Raw genomic sequence first — 17252 nt, 5'->3', positions numbered from 1 at the left:
CTTCTATGGAGGGTTTGTTAATGTCTTGAGTTTAGTTGCACAGATTTAAGAACTTTTCCGAGAAAAATCCGAGAAAAAACTTATTCTCATAGATAAGGGAAAATCCCTTGAGTTTGTCCATGGATTTTGTATTTTTTTAATGTAATTATTTACTTTATTTTATTTGACTTAATTACTTAAAATGTTTAAATTAAATTTATTACTAAATTAATTATTCTTAATATATATATATATATTTTTGATTTCCTACTTTATGTATATATTTTTGATTTCCTACTTTCTAAAAGTAAAAGACGTATTGGTAATAAAAGTAAAAACATATTGGTAACCATTTTATTTTTTATATATATATTATGCTTGCTTTCTCATAATTTCTTTAACATGTTTTTCACATTTTACAAAATGATCTCATTTCACTGCTAAAAAAACAATTTTTTTAATTTTTAAATTTGACTTTGATTGTGAAATATTAATTACAAACTAAAGAAATACATAAATAAAAGTATTATTTTTAACTTTAATTTTTAAGAAAAATTTTAGTTTCTTGTTTAAATATTGAAAAAAGAAAATCAAACTTTTTTTTTCCAGTTTGAAACGCAAAAAACTAAAAGTAATTATGCAAATCATGTTTTTTTTTTTCCTTAAGAAACCAAAAACCAAACTGGAAAAACAAAAAACAATGATTTCAAACATAGCCTTAATTTTATCGTATTGGAAAAGAAAAAAAGCGAAACATGTTTTATAAAGCTTTGTTTTTTTAATAAAAAAGTCAGAATAATGTTAAACGACCATACAATTATTGTTATGATCTTATTTTCGTTATGGAAGTATAGTTGTTTTAAAAATTTACATTATATTTATAATTGAGAAATATGGTTCTGAAATAGACGTTATAAAGAAATTTTTGAGGGCGGTGAAGTTGGTAAGAAATTTTTTTTGTAGAGAGTTATGCAGAGGGAAGAAAGTTATAGGACTAAATTTTATTAAATTTTGAGAGAAACATCCAGTTAGCGAGTGGACGCGAAAAAAGGAGTAAATTTTTTAAAAACAAAAATATATTTTTAAGAATTTGTATTTCTTGTTTATAAAGTTGACTTGCAATTTTGAAGTTTTTTAAAATTCAAAATTCAGAAAATTGGATGAACTATCAAATAATTTTGTTTTCAAAATGGAAAAAAAAATTCTAAATAGTCATCCAACAAAATCTAGACAACTTTAAAAACCCTGGTGAAAAAGGGACAACGAGGGGAAAAGAAAAAAAAAATCCGAAAACAAATCCACTCGACGGCCACACCCTCAGTAAAATCCAGACGTTGATGGCAAACCGCGAAAATTAGATTAAAAATGGCAAAATTACCAAACAAATTCTTACGCTAACGTCGCCCGCCAACTTTTCATGCTTGGCATCATTGGTTCGTCTGGAGATCAATCATTTGATTGCTTATTCTTTTTCCATTTTGGCATTTTCCCCCTCCGGCAACGAATCTACATTCAAAAGCTTAAAGGCACACACTACATTATGATATAACAGTAATCAACAACGAGAAGAAATAATAATTCTCCTAATCTAAATAAATACAAACGAAGAGCATAACAACACAAATGAGATAACGGTGATGATTATAAGCTAACAGAATTACAATCTACAGTAAACCACTTGAGCTTGTAATGGGATTACCTAGCCAAGACGTGATATACAATACAATTACCCTTTCTATACACCTAGCTATATAAAATTTTTGCGGTAAAAATAATGTACAGACGTAGCAAATATACCATCATATTAGCTAAAGCAAAAGTAGTTGATATTTTACCATTCAAGGATGGCGCTGGACGGGCAATATGTATAGTTCTCCAGAATGGTTGCTTTCGCCTCACGACTTTTTGCTGGAAGAAGAGCGTGTCCCTCTTTTCGAGTTAATCTACGTACCTGCTTGATGTGGGAATGACAGTCCCATCTGCCGCCGAACATGCTCCGGTATGAGCCTCTTTACTAATTCAGTGGATGCTCCGGATAGCTGTAAAGTAAATTAAATTATGGAAAAATAATCAATCAAAATACGCAGAGAAATGATTCTTGAGGTGGATGAATGTTCTCAAGTTCCTCAAATGGTTACATGGATGATAACCTTACGGAAGTTGGTGAATTGATTGTGTGTATTCCGAATGTCATAACTAAAATGCCTTTTTAGTTTAGTTCTTTCTACCCGGCCTTTAGGCTGTTCCCCTCCCACTTCTGTTCAATATATTCTCAAAGTTTCTTTTAAAAAAATAAAAAATATGTCTAAAGAAATAACAGCATGTTGTTGTGATTTTTCTGTACGAACTTTTTTTTCCCTCAAGTAGCGCCCTTGGACGGGATAACTCTTAAACAGCTCAAAACTCATTTTGTACACAAATTGTAAGCTATGAGGTTGTCTTTGTCCTTTACTTGATGTGAAGTATTACTCAGATGCAGCTATATCATATGGATAGCGTAATATCTTATTTGCTTTAATTGGCTAGTAGTAGGGAAAGAAACGTAAATGAAGTACAGAGTCTACAGACATACTTCCTGTTTAAAGTTGAAGAGTGGTGGCAACTGACGACCATTGGGGAGGCGGGCGTTTGGTTCCCGAAGCTCATCAAAGAAGGGGTGCGCACATGCTTCAAGCTGCCCGGGAGGGAAGTAGTTGGTCAGAAAAACAACATTTAATTTTCTTTTTTTCTTTATGAGAAACCGAACTTTCATTTGAAAAAAATGAAAGAACATACGAAGGCTGTAAAAAGAACAAGCCCAAAAAAGGAAAAGAAACCCCCACAAGTAGGAACTCCAATCCAAAAAGATGATACCCAACGTAATTACAAAAATCGTTAGAAACCGATACCTATGAAAAGGTATTAAATCTGACAAGGTTCCAAATGTCCCAAAAAGAAAACAACATTTATCTCTCTAACAAACTATATAACGCACAAATAGATGGCAGGAATTCAAGAATGCAGCCTATAGCATGGCCAAAGATACCAACATGGTGAAAAATTTCATGGATATGAGCAAGTAGATAACCAATTAAAGTAGGTCATTAAGATATATTATTAGATATCAACAGTAGAGTATGAAAAGTTTGAACTCACAGCAGTGCACCGGAGACCGGGTGAATATTGAAGAAGCCTTGAAGCAAGATCAATAGCTTCAGGTGGCATTCGTTTATGGAAGACCTACATGGATATTATGTAAATATGTTAATTATAGAAGCAGAGAACATTGCACAGATGAGACAACATATCACGAACAGATTCAATCAGACAAATTTGTGCCGCTTTAAATAAGCGAGACAAGGGGAAGATGATGCATGAGTGATATATATTCGAAATATGCTGCATCCTGTACCTTGTGCCACGGGTGGGCTTTGATCTGAGGAAACCTAAAATCAGTATAATTTGGATTCATGCATCGAATTTCTTCTCGAGTTGGAGTGCCAAGAACCTGAAATTTTAAGAAAAGAAAAATAATAAAAAAATTTGTAATAATCATACTTCCATGGCCATGAGACATATTTTAATTGAACCATAAATTAGGCTTCACCTTGATTATCTCAACCAGTTGATCTACTGCATTTTCCCCAGGAAACAGTGGCTACAAAGAGATAACAGAAAACTAAATTGAATGAATTTCATAACCTCTTGCTCATAGCAAGTAAATAATCAGAAACTGCCACAAGTTGTCAACCTGTCCTAGAAGCAGCTCGGCCAGAACACAACCAGCCGACCATATGTCAATGGATGTAGAATACTCTGTTGCACCAAATATGAGCTCTGGAGCTCGATAGTAACGGGAGCATATGTAAGAGATGTTTGCTTCACCTTTAACCTGACGGAAGAATTATTATAAATAAATTGTTTACAGATGAAGGTATATGTGTTATAAATTACTCTTTAAACATATTGTCAATACTCTAACTTGATAGCTTAAGCAAATATTATGCATTCTTTTATTCTAACAAATAAAGTCATTTGGCCAAGTTGGGAACATAAATAAATAAGATAGGAATAACGAAAATTATACCAAAGCTTTTGCACTTCCAAAATCACAAAGTTTGACCTGATGCGTGAGAGGATCGACCTGTAAAGTTTTGTTTCGGTTTAGAAGGAAACTATAATTAACATGCAAATTAAAAGAGGCTAATCTATTAGATTAAGTACAAAACTAATTTTAGCTCACAAATAATAAGAGACATATAGATTACATACCAAAAGATTATGAGGCTTTACATCTCGATGGCAAACCCCAGGAACAGTGTGTATATAAGCCAGCCCCCTGAAGATCTAATAAAAAAAATTATTTAGTTTCGGAATAAAGATGGAAAAGGACAAAGGAACCTTGTTGAATACAAAGTATCTGGGCGTGTCAGTTCATACTTGATAAGTGTAAAGTTTCACATAGATGAGCGGCATCCTCTGGTTCATACTGCAGTAGTGTTTCAGTACTCGATACATAGTCTCAGGAACGTATTCCATAACCAGATTTAAGAAGAGCTCGTCTTTACTAGTTGTAGAAAAGAAACAATGCTTTAAGGAAACAACATTTGGATGATCCATCAAGCGCATCAACTGCAGCTCACGATTTTTATAACGTCTGTCCTGTAAGACTTTCTTTATTGCAACAGTTTCCCCAGTTTCCAAGCACTTTGCCTAAGGAGAGTATAGACGAAATTTTGAAATAGAAGAATGGAAAGATAAATTTGACAGATTATTAATTAATTTTTTTTATTTACCTGGAAAACAATTCCAAACGATCCGGAACCAACAACACGTTCCGCCATATAGCTAATAGTCTAGAGCAGTGTGAAAATCAAGGAAACAAAAAATAAGCAGTTTAGCAACTCAAAACCTTAGAGAACATTAAAATGCTAGTAGTGAGTCTGAGGACCAAGTTGCAGATCTTGATTTTCGTACAAGAAGAGCAAAAATGGCCAACTAATATTATTTTATTATAACAACTAAGTAGGAAAAAAATAAAGTAAATCTTCGCAATTGATAAATTCAACACATGCGTAAGTTAATAAGTCAGAAAGAAAATTATAACCTGTTTTGGCTCGCCATTTTTCCCTCCAATAGTAGTGGAGATTATGTGACCAGTTACTGTATCCTTGCTTTCTACAATAGTTGATGTCATTTCCTGCAATTTTGAAGCAACATATAACAAAAGATGAGCAAGTTCCTAAACTATATGGATGACCAGAATTTTGAATACTTGGCAAATAACACCTCCAAACATAAAATTGATATTAGTTACCCTTGAATGGCATTGATAAAAACGCAAAAGACATCTACAATGCCTCTTGAACATTAAACTAACTATTTCGCTGATCATGTTTCATTGATACATATGAGTTCTCTATTTCACAGTGAAATGATTTCTGATTCGTGCCATATATAATAAAGTTTTACTAAAATACACGAATAATCAATGACAAGGATTGGGAAGTATCTGCGTCAGTCAATGCTAGTATTTGGAATGCTTGATTATATTAGGATGTGTCAGGAAATGCATGAAAAATGAGAAGCAAGTTGAAGAAAAAGCTCAACGTCTTCAAAATATATAATAATTAAAAGCTGAAACACAAATATCTTAAGAAACGCACTAGGACCCCCTCCTCCACAAAGAAGAGTAGGAAAAAAAAATATTGCGTGTCCGGACTCCGAGCAATATTCCAAAAGACTAAAGTATATGGAATCAAGTATCACCAACATCCTCAAGCAAACTGCAAGCGTTTAAAACACAAGCAACAAAAAGGTAAAAGGCTCAAATAGTTGAAATATTACATATATTGTACCTCACTTATATAAAGAAGAATGAAAATCTGAGAACAAAAATATAGTACAGTACTCAAACCGATATGTGCGTATATATATTTAAGCATCAGGGACTTATCATCCATGAAGCAATTATATAACGTCTTTGAAGCAATCAAACCTATCAACGGAATTCAAGCTTAAAACTCAGTCAAACGACTCAAACCAAGTAATCGCAGGTCTAAGTCAAATTGAGCTGTCACAACAATGCAAAATCGAGGAGCGGAGAGAGAACGAGAAGCATCTTCATTTGATGCTTGGCAACTAAGAAGATAAGATTTGAAGGGAAAATCATGCAAAGAGATCCGTACTGCATTCACTGTTTTCTTTATGAGGTCGAGAGAAACGAAACGAGCTAACAAGATAATACGCGTTTTATTTACTCTTAATTTTAGTAGTCAAACTAAAAGGACCTGAGAAAATTAAGCCAGTAAACAGGATCATGATCTCAGTCAAACGTTCCAAAACAGGATAATGCAGCAGCAATAACATACAGTTTCAAAGAAACATAAAAAGTAGTTCAAGAACTCGATCCACAAAACCTCTCCGATCGCATACTCATTCAGAAAATACACCGCAAGAGCATCCAGCGTAATCCTCCGATCAGAGAGCGTAAGCATTCTAAAAGAGCAACTAGATCGCTCTCGAATTGTTCGTAGCCGAACATAAGAGGAGAATCGAACGCGATTCGACAACCACCGCCAATCAAACCATACATACACGATGCAGAGAAATCTTGAAACAAAATAAAGAAAACGAAAATTACCTTATCGGAGTCCATTCCAGAAGCACGAAAGTGTAGTCTGTGTAGAGCTTCAGAGGATCATTCCCAAGCAAAGTCCGTCGCGGCAGAAACTTCGGTAACCGACAATGAATAGCGAATCCCTACGAACCAGGAGGAAATGCGAGAACGAGAAAACACCGTGACATCGCCATTTCAATTTCTACATATAATTTCTCGGTCTGTTCATCCTCTTGACAGTGAGAGAGATTTGGAAGAGAGAGAGAGAGAGAATGGTAGACCCACTCGATTAAGAGAGTGGCGCATGGTCCAGTCAGAACGAGAGCTTTATGGAATTGGTATCTTATGATCTTATCTACGTCCGGAGTCAGTGCCGGTGGTTCTGTGCGGGCGGGCACATGGTAACTAACGTAAACCTGCGGCCTAGGCGACAGATTCGACAAGGGTCACATGAAGGGAACCCAATGATTCATCTTTTTAGAGCAAATTCCTATTTTATCACTTATTGTTAAACATTAATTATGTCCGTATAGTATAATGTATTGCCAATTTAAAATTGAAAAAAAAAACTCAGTACAAATTATGATTGTACCCTTTTTTTTAATGGACTTACCAATTTTTTACTAAATTAGAGGAAATAAAAATTGTATAAAAGTTATTAGAAAAATACTTAGTGTTTATGATCAACACTTTTTTTTTTACAACCATTAAATTTTTTACGATTAAAGAAAATAAACGTAGGAAAGGAAATACTTTTTTGTTTTTCAAAAGATAAAAAACTTATCAAATTTTTTACAAAGATATAGTTAAGTTAGAAAAGGTGTGCCTAAGATTACTTTAAAGGAAAAATATGATAAAAGCATGAGAGTCGTTTAAAGAGAGAGAGATAATTTAAACCTGTTATAAAAGTTTAGACCATAATGAAGATTAGTTTAAATTGTCAAAGATTCGAAATAATTTTGCAGAAACTATGGGCCGAAAGGCAAATTTGAAAAGGCTGGTCTAGGAATATATTGTTATACTGTTCAATGATTTTTAGCCATAACATTCATGTGTAGAATTTTTGGCAAAATATTATAATAGAAGTTGTCTACGTCGAAAAATTATGGTAGGTATTTAAGTCTTTATATACTAGTTAACACTATTGTAATATTTAATTATTTTGAGAAATTGGCCTGAGTCGGATAGAAAATTATGGGAGTGTGTTCTCGATACTGTTGTTATTAATTTTTAATTTCTTAGTTATTTTCTACTTATTCCTACGGTAAAAATAAATATTTTTTCCTACCACTATAGTGATCATTCCTCGCACATGTATATAGTTTCTTTAATAAATATTATTTATTAAAATAGGAAAGATACACATATGTTGTAATGCAATTAGTTTTACTATACATGCAATTTGTATTACAATATTATATATCATAATTAAGTATTTCTAAATTATAACTCAAACGATTAACTAACTATTTTAATAGGTGGAACATAATATATACAATTTATTAATAAATTTTATTTTGATCAATTAAATCTTAAAAAAAAAAACTTGTATCTTTCCAATGTTTATGAATACGTTTTACTTAAATCTATGAAATGAAATGTCAAATTGAGTATAACTCAAATGGTTAAGGCATCTATATCTGATCAAAAGGTCATGAGTTCGAACCCCTACTCCCATATTGTACTTAAAAAAAATCTATGAAATGCAATATTCCAATTTTAATTTTAACTCCACTTTAAAATTTGGCTTATTTATTTAAATATATCTTTCTCATGTGCAATTATGCTCATGTTCCAACACAAAAAAACTTTCCAGCTCATGAATTTGTCATCGATATAACATAAATTATTTAAACAAATGCTTGTCAATTTTATAATCATTTGGCTATGTAAGAAGAGGAAAAAACTACATAAAACATTCTACATGTGCGAGCAAAAGAGATATGTATAAAATTTATTGAATATGGACAAAACGAAAATAGACAAAAAGTTGTAACTATATGTTAAAACAAAGAAAAAAGAAAAATAGAAATAAAATTAAACAAAAGCTGAAAATGTAAAATTACCAAAGTAGTCAAATGCATATACTTTTTAGATTATTTATCGCCGTTGAAGATCCAAATACCACAATCCATAAAAAAAAAAAAAAAAGTTTTAAAAAAAATTACAAATGTCTTTTAACAAGCGAGAGCATAATTATGTTACTTTGAATGGTTCTCGATTAACGTACGAAACTAAAAAGTCAGAGAAATTCTTCTTCAAAAAGAAAAAAAAAAAGTCAGAGTAATTAAAGAGGGACGAAAGGATACTATAAAGCTAATTTAAATTTCATTAAATGGCATTAATTCCTTTGATAGCCAGAAATATTCTACAACACGTAGAAAGAAAAGAAACCAAGTAGAGAAACAGAAAAATTAGAGAAATAACAACTAATTTATCCATACATTTGGCAGTGGGCAAGCATATCTTTCTTATTCGTATAGCTAAATATTATATTATATAAACTATAAATATTGTTCCTAATTATATATAGTTGCTCGATCCGGCAGGGGAAATTTAATAATTATTAATTAATTAACTACCCTGCAATTTAATCTGATCTCAGTTGGCGCCCCAGCCGGCGGGCCGAGATTCCCCATCTTTATCATCGCATTCGAAAAGTCCCTCGTGAAGATGGCCGGGCTTGTGCTGTAAGTCCGAACCAGCGGGTCTTGAGAACCGCCGTTGAAGAGCTGCTGGTCGGAATGGAACAGGCCACGCTTATTAATCAAGTCCCGGTAATACGTGTTGTCGAACTTATTGGGCGTTCCGTCGAGTGGGGCCAAGTTGGTGTCGCCGCCGGTGAACGGGCAGTTGGCTCTCCGCTGGGCGGCGAATGTGGGGTCGATGTTCGACTCGTTGTAGATGCGGGTTCGGAAGAAGGCACAATTGGCCATGCCGATGGTGTGGGCGCCCGAGAGCGCGGTCATCTCACGGGCGTTTAGCCCCTGCGCGCTGAACATCGAGATCAGCGTCGATAGGTCCGAGCCTGGCCCTGGTAGGTTGTTGTTTGCTCCACTCTCGCTCGCGGTCCTCGAGTCCTTCCGACCAAGCGGTAGTGTCCAACTAGGCCCTCCAAGCTATCAATTAAAAAAAATCAAACGAAGCAAAAGTTTTAGATATTTGCCAATAAATATATACCTCATTAAGCAAAAATGACAACCAACACAGATCATGATGCATACCAAGTGGAGAATAAATAGCTGTGAATTTTTAAATGTTATTTGAATTTAAAATAATTTGGAAAAACTTTTAGTTGAACACTTATTCTATAAACATTTAAGAAAAACGCTAGTAATATAACTTCTCAGTACGTATATGTATAGTTTTATATGCTTACCGAAATTCAGCATATAAGTTTTTATCTAATTTTATCTATCTTATTTTTTACGTATTGCATGTAAAATCATATCATGCAGCAAAAAGTCAACAAGAAGTTAAATATTTAAGGGGAAAAGAACGCAAATAAGATGATTAATTGAATTCCACGACTTAAAAAAATTGTCCTGTGATGACGCGGTATAGACAAAGATAGGAAAAGGTTATCCTATATTGTTAAAAATATGATTACGACGTACAATATAATAATATATAATAAATTATGGGGAAAATAGCTGTAATCTTGATCCTACGTAAAAGTTAAAACTCAAAAAATAAAAAGGAAAAATGGAAAAAAAGGGCAGAGATAGCCAGGGATGTATAAGCAAGAAATTAAAAGGAGGAAATTACCAAATTGACCCCTTCGCGAGTGGCAAGAGCAAGGATATCAGCGCATGAAACGACACCTTTGCAAGCAGCTTCGACACTAGTTTTAATGTCGTCAATCACTTCGAAGCCTCTGGCCGAGTCTCTGTTGGGAAACGCATTCTTTTCGCTGGTAAAGCTTGAAGAGGCATCCAGCAGTATAGAACCATCACAGCCCTGCATTATTTAAATTAAACCGCTTCATCAAAAACCCATAATAGTCATCGGATCAATTCTCCTATATATGAAGAACGCTTACCACCATTATAAATTTGTCGAAAATATTGGTCAATATACTACCATTATCGGTAAGAGATAAAAAATACATAAAAAGATATTTTTCTTGTTATTCAAAAAACTAAAAACTGTCAAATTTTTTTTTGATAATCATAATTACGATGGCGGTTACCATGAAAGAATTTCAAAATAATTAACAGTTTTTTTAGAGAAAAAAAACATAAAGAAATTTTCTCTACATTTCTCTCCTCCACCTTTCAAGAGTCTAGTGGTAGTCAGCCAAAGATAAGATACTAACACGATTGTTTCTCGTATGGAGGGAAAGAAAATGCAAAAAGGAGAGAGGGAACAAAAATAAACGATTGTCAAATTTTTAGTAGAGTAATTAAAAAAATTTCTTATCGTTATTTTAGATGAAGAATAATACTTACTTCCTGATTAGTCAATAATAATCTTATTGCCGACCAACCACTAAAAATATGACAATCATCTATTTTTCTAATTAAAAAATAAAAAACATAACGATGGTCGACCAATCATGAGGTAAGAATTATTCAAAAAAAAAAACCGTAGAGAGATAGATAGATGTAAGAAACGATTCGTTTTGGTTCGTACATTTACGAAGCAATCGTGGAAGAACAAGCGAAGGATGGAAGCCCCCATGCGAGGTTCTTTGTTAATAGCTTTGGTCATACCCGAACGAACGATCCGTTGGAGGTTTGGACAGGTTTTCGAGTAGAAGGTGGGGGAGAGCTGGGCATTGGCCGAGAAGGTTAAGAGGGAGAGAACTATGAAGAGATGAGAAATTGAAGCCATTAGAGAGAAAAGAAGAAGAGAAAGCTATATCAGAATGAGCTTTTTCTTTGGTGTGATGAGTGAAGCTTGGGTGATTAGTTGATTTATTTATAGAGGACGAGAAGTATTAGAAAGGTTTTCTAAATAAATTTTTAAAAAATGATAAAAATATTAAAATGGGGCATGTGACAAAGACGTGGGGCTGTTTGGGTATAAAATTCAAAGTTTGCTGCTGAAACGCGGTTCTCCACTTTGGAGATTTGTTTGCTTCCCAGACCGAGGTGCAGCAAGCAAGAGAGAATCTTTCAATCACGGGGAACTGAAATGATCAGCCAACGGAAAACCAAGTTGACTTGATTTCTATTTTTTTTATTTATTTATTTTTATCTTACAAAGTAAAATTTTGTAGAAGAGCCCTATTGCTCAATCGTACGTGTAGAAACCTAACTGTATTTTTGTTAAGTCAAAAATATGATTGATTTAAATTTCAGACTTTATTTTAAAAGTTGAAAAAAATAATTTTTTTTTAGTACTGCAACTTGAATCTATTAATATGTTTCAATTTGTCAAAGAGCTTATCTCCAACAATGAGGTCTTGAGTTCGATCCCCCACCTCCACATGATGTACTGTATATATATACAATCTCAAAATCAATTGGTAATAATTCTATTTCTTTATCAATGTGTCATCTTTCACATGCTCCTCAAGATCGTGGCTTTTCTGACTGATCGATCTTAGTCGAATGCTTGTTTGAGTATAAGAGAAATAGTCCATATCTATTACAAACTTTTGTAAGTACCTATTTTTTCAATATGGGATCCTTGACACTTAAATCGATCGATTGAGCTATGTTCAAGTTTAAAAAACAAAGTTACGATTCATTCTTGAATTATTGGATGGAAAATTGTACCTAGGAATTTTGTAAATTGAATGATATTTTTTTTCCAGTTTTATAATATTTTTTAGGATCTTTTTCAAAATAACTGGTCTTTGGAATTTTTAAATGTTAATTTTAGGCGTTGGACTTTAAAAAGTATACAAATTTTCAGTTCTTACTATTATTTTTTTCATTTGATGCATGCTCGACAAATACGTGCATCAATCAATCTATGTGACTTTGAAATACACGTCTATGATGCACTAACACACATGAAATTCATGTTATTCATTCATCCTAACATTAACAATAAAATAACTGCAATACTACTACAAATTTATAGGGACTAAAATAGACAATTTAAAAATTGATGGACCAAAATAGAAAAATCTAAATGGACTAAAATAGACCTTAAAGTAAAATGAAACAAACTTCAATTTTTTTTGGTTGAAACCAATTTAACACATCTGTCAAAAAAAAAAAAATTTAAACCAAATTGAACAAATTGATATAATTTTAAACAAATCATAACAAATAATTTTTTTAGCTAGAATATTTAAACCAATTGATTTATGCTTTGCTTTAATCTTTCAAGTTAAATGTTGGAATCTTTAATAAAATTATAATGTTATATTCTAGAAAAAAATTAATGATGATAGGTAATAAACGTAACAATTAAATTCTACACCCCTAAATGTATAGCGTTTGAGAAAAACAAAAAATATCAATTAAAAGTACCAATAAATTCTAATAATTAATTTTGTGAAATAAATAATAACCAAAAATGAATGTAACGGTTAAATATGAGAGGTTGGAGAAACGACACGAAATTTATTAAAGTCTGGCAACCTACATTACACCGCTAATGTTAATGTTATTACTAGTACACGTGTTAAAATGTCATTAATTTTCTTGGATTACGATCTAAGCTATGAGATTGGTAAGAAAATCTCCCACCAATAATAAGAGCCTTCAAATTGACGGAAAGGGGTGGGATAGAAAGATTAATTAGAAATAGATGTTAATTATTGTTCAATTAAATTTATGTTTGACAAGTTTTTCCTCGGTTGAAAGAACATTTAAATTATTAGTCAAATATAAAAAATAAAAATAAATTTTTAAAAAATTATTAGTCAAATATAGAACATAAAAATAAATTTTTAAAAATTACGATATGGTTTTATAACTATTTTAGTTTTAGTTTTATGTTTTAAAAATTATACTTATGTATTTTCCTAAAGCCTCTGTTGCCTCTATAATACCTCTATATTGTTCATTATTAGATATGATTGAGAATTCATTTCTTCCCATTGTATTTATCATCTCTATCATTCATACTTCAAGATATTAATACAGTATCAGAGTATATATCATCTAACGACAAATATTAGTTTCAAGATTCATCATTCTTTCGTGGATCTTTTTTCTTTTTCCATAATAATACTCATGAATGGTCATTGGTCCAAAGAGACTAGGGTGAATAGAAAGGGAATGAATTCGAACCCCATGAGATCCGAGTAACCATGAAGATGTCACTCATCATAAAGTCTAATGGTATAAACCTTACTCCTAATAAGTATTCCTACATATTCACTTTTTTCATATATTTATATAAAAAAAATTTGTCAATCTTAACCTACCTCAATGAATTAAAGCATATATCTTCACCAACATTTCTATCATTGTATTAGCTCAACGGATTAAATTTATACAATAATTGTGGATAGCTGCCGTTAGACCAAAGCTACACTAAAATGTACTCTTAAAAAATATGTGGTATTCCTAAATATTTATTTAACTTTATTCATATGTTCATTCAAAAAAAACTGTTAATCTAAACATAGTTCAATGATTATTAGAATATGTATCCTCGTGACATTAATTAGTTTTTATCCTGGGATCGATTTTTCTTTATTTTTTCTTTAAAAAAAATGTTATAAAGTTTATAGTTAGTCAAGTAAAGAGTGTTTGATCTCCGGAATTAAGAAACAGTTTGACTTTGATATTATGTACTGCTGCTTTGCAAGTCAAATCTTAAAATAATAAAAAATTTAATTAATAAAACATATTCATTGTTATGAAAATATTAATTGATTGAAATTAAGAATTAAAAAGTCAACCATTTCAATATAATCCAAATTTTTTAGAGTAGTTTCGAAAATGAAGCAGAATATTGATTCAAAATAAATTTTCTAAACACACTCTTTACTTATTTTCTTTTTGATTCTATACTTAATATTTTATTTTAGGTTCAAAATTATATATATATTCATATAGGTTATTGTAGTTAAATATTTTGTTTTTATTTTTATATCTAACACCAATAACATATTTTTTAGTTTGTAGCTTAAAACACCAAGAGAGGCTTTAGATGATTGATTCAATATATATCTTTAATTAATATAACATATGCTTTTTTTTTCTTTTTTCTATTTTGAATTTAAGAAACTTTTTCGGTAATACCAAATATTTTATTGACATTTTTTTCTTTCAAAATCCTATCACAGAGATATCAATCAATATAATGTCGACCCACATTTTCATATAAAAAAAAATTGAAACAAATTAATTAGAGAATACTTTTATCCTTAATGATTAACAGCAAAGAATTCTCTAGAGAGAGAGAGACAGAGAGAGAGAATTTAATTGGGTTAGTTACTTGTGTTGACTTTTTTCATGCAAAATAACAAATTAAGTATCAAAGAAGGGGGCACTCCAAATATATGTAGGGACAAATAAATACCTTATATCAAGGAGATGAGTCGAATTTGTGGAATTATTGTTTCTGACTAAATAAGTTTCTTTTTTCCCTTTTTTTAAGCATGTCTAAATTTATAAATTGCATCAAATTTCTTGTCTTTCAAATATAAGATGAAGATATAAGAACAAAATTGTGACCGTGTCAAAAAGATGATTATGATGTGTTTTACAATTAATTATGTTCAAAGCATATGGTCTTAGAAAAGCAAATCTAATTAATAATGTCAAATCAATTGTTTGTATAAAAAATGTTATAGAGATTATTTTGTTAATTATGATGAAACACTTGGAGGATTATTCAAGTTTTTTCTTTAAGAAACATTAATAATATAAACTTTGTTTACTAGCATGCCAGTGTTGATGAGAATTCATAGATATTTTGTTTGAAGATGGCTGAAAAAAAGTGTTGATGCGTGGATTTCGGTCCTCCGGTTCTCCTCCTCGCACCCATCAAACTTGTTGATCCGGGTCTAGTACCTGCAAAACCAAATTGAGCTAAACCGGTGTGACTCTAGTCACACGTGCTCCGATGCTTAAGTTAGTAAGAGAACAAGGTAAATGTAGTCACTTCTTCGCCTCCCCCTACTTCTAAGGTCGGATCGCTACTTATAGCGTGGAGTTGTTCCAGAACTTTCCATAGCTAACCCTAATTCACCGTTGCAGGGCCTGGGTGGAATCGTCGATCGAAGATGGGGGATCGTTGGCTGGGCCGTGGGCCGAGGCCCGGGTCGGGGCCGAGCACCGGGTCGGGGCCGAGCACCGGGTCGGGACCGAGCACCGGGTCGGGGCCGAGCCCCGGGTCGGGAACGAGCCCTCTCGGCCTGGTTAGTTCTCTGCCAGTCGCTTTCCTCGCTCTTTGCCCCGGCAATAGGTCGTTCTTTGGGCTGGCCCGTTACGTCACGGGCCGGTCTCCCCCAATCAATGATCTCAGACTTCAACTCCTTATCCCGTTTCGGGTCGTTTTGTTCTCCATAACAAAAAGTATTTTTTTTTTTTGAGAAAGATGGCTGATAAAATGTATTAAGTTATTACACTTTGTTAGTTTAAATTTTTTAATCTACAAATAAATTTATATCGTCTAAGAATATGATGTTTTGAAATTTAAATCTTTGTGGGTCTCCTCATGATATCGACCGAGAGATTTTAAGTTCAAACCTTCAAATGAACTTAGATATCTCCTAGATATGAAAGAGCAAAGTTTTGATTCCTAATTTTCAAAATAATAATAATAAATAAAGAAAAAAAAAAGAGGATTCGTTCGAGAATTCATCAGAAAACTTTACTATATGAGCTTATCCGTGTTGTCAATTTGGAGAAAAACAATACTTTTAAATTACTTTTCGTTTTATCTCTATATTTTGACAAATTGGACCGTCCTTTGGAAAAATGAAATAAACGAGACCCCACTCGTTGCAAGTTATCAAATAAAAGGAACATATATATTTTTTCAAGTGTGCTTCGAGTTTCAATTTAGTTCTTTATATTTTTATATCTTTTAATTTAGTCATTCGCTGTTAATAAATGATTGAAGAATCGATAATAAACTTTTCTGACATAATATTTGGTGAAATAGAAAATTTATTGAAGAAAAAATATAATATGAAAATTAAAAATTTCTACCATCTTTTTAGAATTTTGGAGGAAGAATTAGAAATTGTCTCCTCTTATGTGATATTTTTACCGATTTATGAATTTAGTATAAATTCAAATTTATTACTAACCATCAGCGACCAAATTAAAAAAGTTAAAACATAAAGGATTATTAAATTATAATTTTCTAAACAATAGGGACTAGATTAAAAAACAGGCAACGTTGGGATTAAAATATTGATATAATTAAGCAATAGATATAATTTAGACTAAACTTTAATTTACGCTCTTTATTTAGATAATAATATTTTAAAATATTTTTTGTATGAATGGATACCTTAATTAATTGATCTATATCTGTATTTTGCTTGATCATTTTGCCCACACATCATCAAATGATTAGTCAATTTAGATGTTTTATCCCGTTATAATTAGAGTTTCCTTCCATTAGTTTCTACGACTTGTTTAATTACCATTCAATTTCAATTGTACTAAAATATAGTACCATGCAATTAAGCATGTGTATTAGAAATTAGCCATTGACTTATTTTTTATATTTTTATTCGTAATAACTATACTCCACACTCCATTATATTCTGGTAGTGATATATATAACTTTTCTATATCTCGAA

General features: G+C 31.9%; 2 protein-coding genes across 2 annotated transcripts; both read right to left on the bottom strand.

Annotated features, from left to right (window-relative positions):
- Window positions 1-1603: 1603 nt before the first annotated feature.
- LOC111016752 (shaggy-related protein kinase zeta) lies at window positions 1604-6901 on the bottom strand. The gene is made up of 12 exons (XM_022292259.2): window positions 6602-6901; window positions 5066-5158; window positions 4755-4814; window positions 4399-4671; window positions 4231-4305; window positions 4046-4102; window positions 3710-3850; window positions 3566-3616; window positions 3371-3466; window positions 3115-3198; window positions 2552-2653; window positions 1604-2018 (listed from the first exon to the last, which is right to left on the bottom strand). Exons 1-12 carry the CDS (start codon window positions 6614-6616, stop codon window positions 1923-1925), a joined length of 1143 nt encoding a protein of 380 aa, XP_022147951.1. The 5' UTR covers window positions 6617-6901; the 3' UTR covers window positions 1604-1922.
- Window positions 6902-8883: 1982 nt separating this feature from the next.
- On the bottom strand, window positions 8884-11485 carry LOC111016753 (peroxidase P7). Its single transcript, XM_022292260.2, has 3 exons — window positions 11213-11485; window positions 10346-10537; window positions 8884-9696 (listed from the first exon to the last, which is right to left on the bottom strand). Exons 1-3 carry the CDS (start codon window positions 11411-11413, stop codon window positions 9148-9150), a joined length of 942 nt encoding a protein of 313 aa, XP_022147952.1. The 5' UTR covers window positions 11414-11485; the 3' UTR covers window positions 8884-9147.
- Between the last annotated feature and the right edge of the window lie 5767 nt (window positions 11486-17252).

Source organism: Momordica charantia (assembly GCF_013281855.1).
Source record: "Momordica charantia cultivar OHB3-1 chromosome 4 unlocalized genomic scaffold, Mcharantia_2.0 BLBB01000004.1, whole genome shotgun sequence".
Taxonomy (NCBI): domain Eukaryota; kingdom Viridiplantae; phylum Streptophyta; class Magnoliopsida; order Cucurbitales; family Cucurbitaceae; genus Momordica; species Momordica charantia.
Note: the sequence above shows the minus strand (reverse complement) of the source record. Positions and strands in the feature narration are given on the sequence as shown.

Coding starts and splice junctions, on each gene's coding strand:
- LOC111016752 (XM_022292259.2), bottom strand. Junction 3,851..4,045: donor TTGGAAGTGCAAAAGCTTTG/GTATAATTTTCG, acceptor TTCTTCCGTCAG/GTTAAAGGTGAAGCAAACAT. Junction 2,654..3,114: donor CCGGTCTCCGGTGCACTGCT/GTGAGTTCAAAC, acceptor CCTCCCGGGCAG/CTTGAAGCATGTGCGCACCC.
- LOC111016753 (XM_022292260.2), bottom strand. CDS start 11,413: ATGGCTTCAATTTCTCATCTCTTCATAGTTCTCTCCCTCTTAACCTTC. Junction 10,538..11,212: donor TCCACGATTGCTTCGTAAAT/GTACGAACCAAA, acceptor TAAATAATGCAG/GGCTGTGATGGTTCTATACT. Junction 9,697..10,345: donor CTCGCGAAGGGGTCAATTTG/GTAATTTCCTCC, acceptor TTTAATTGATAG/CTTGGAGGGCCTAGTTGGAC.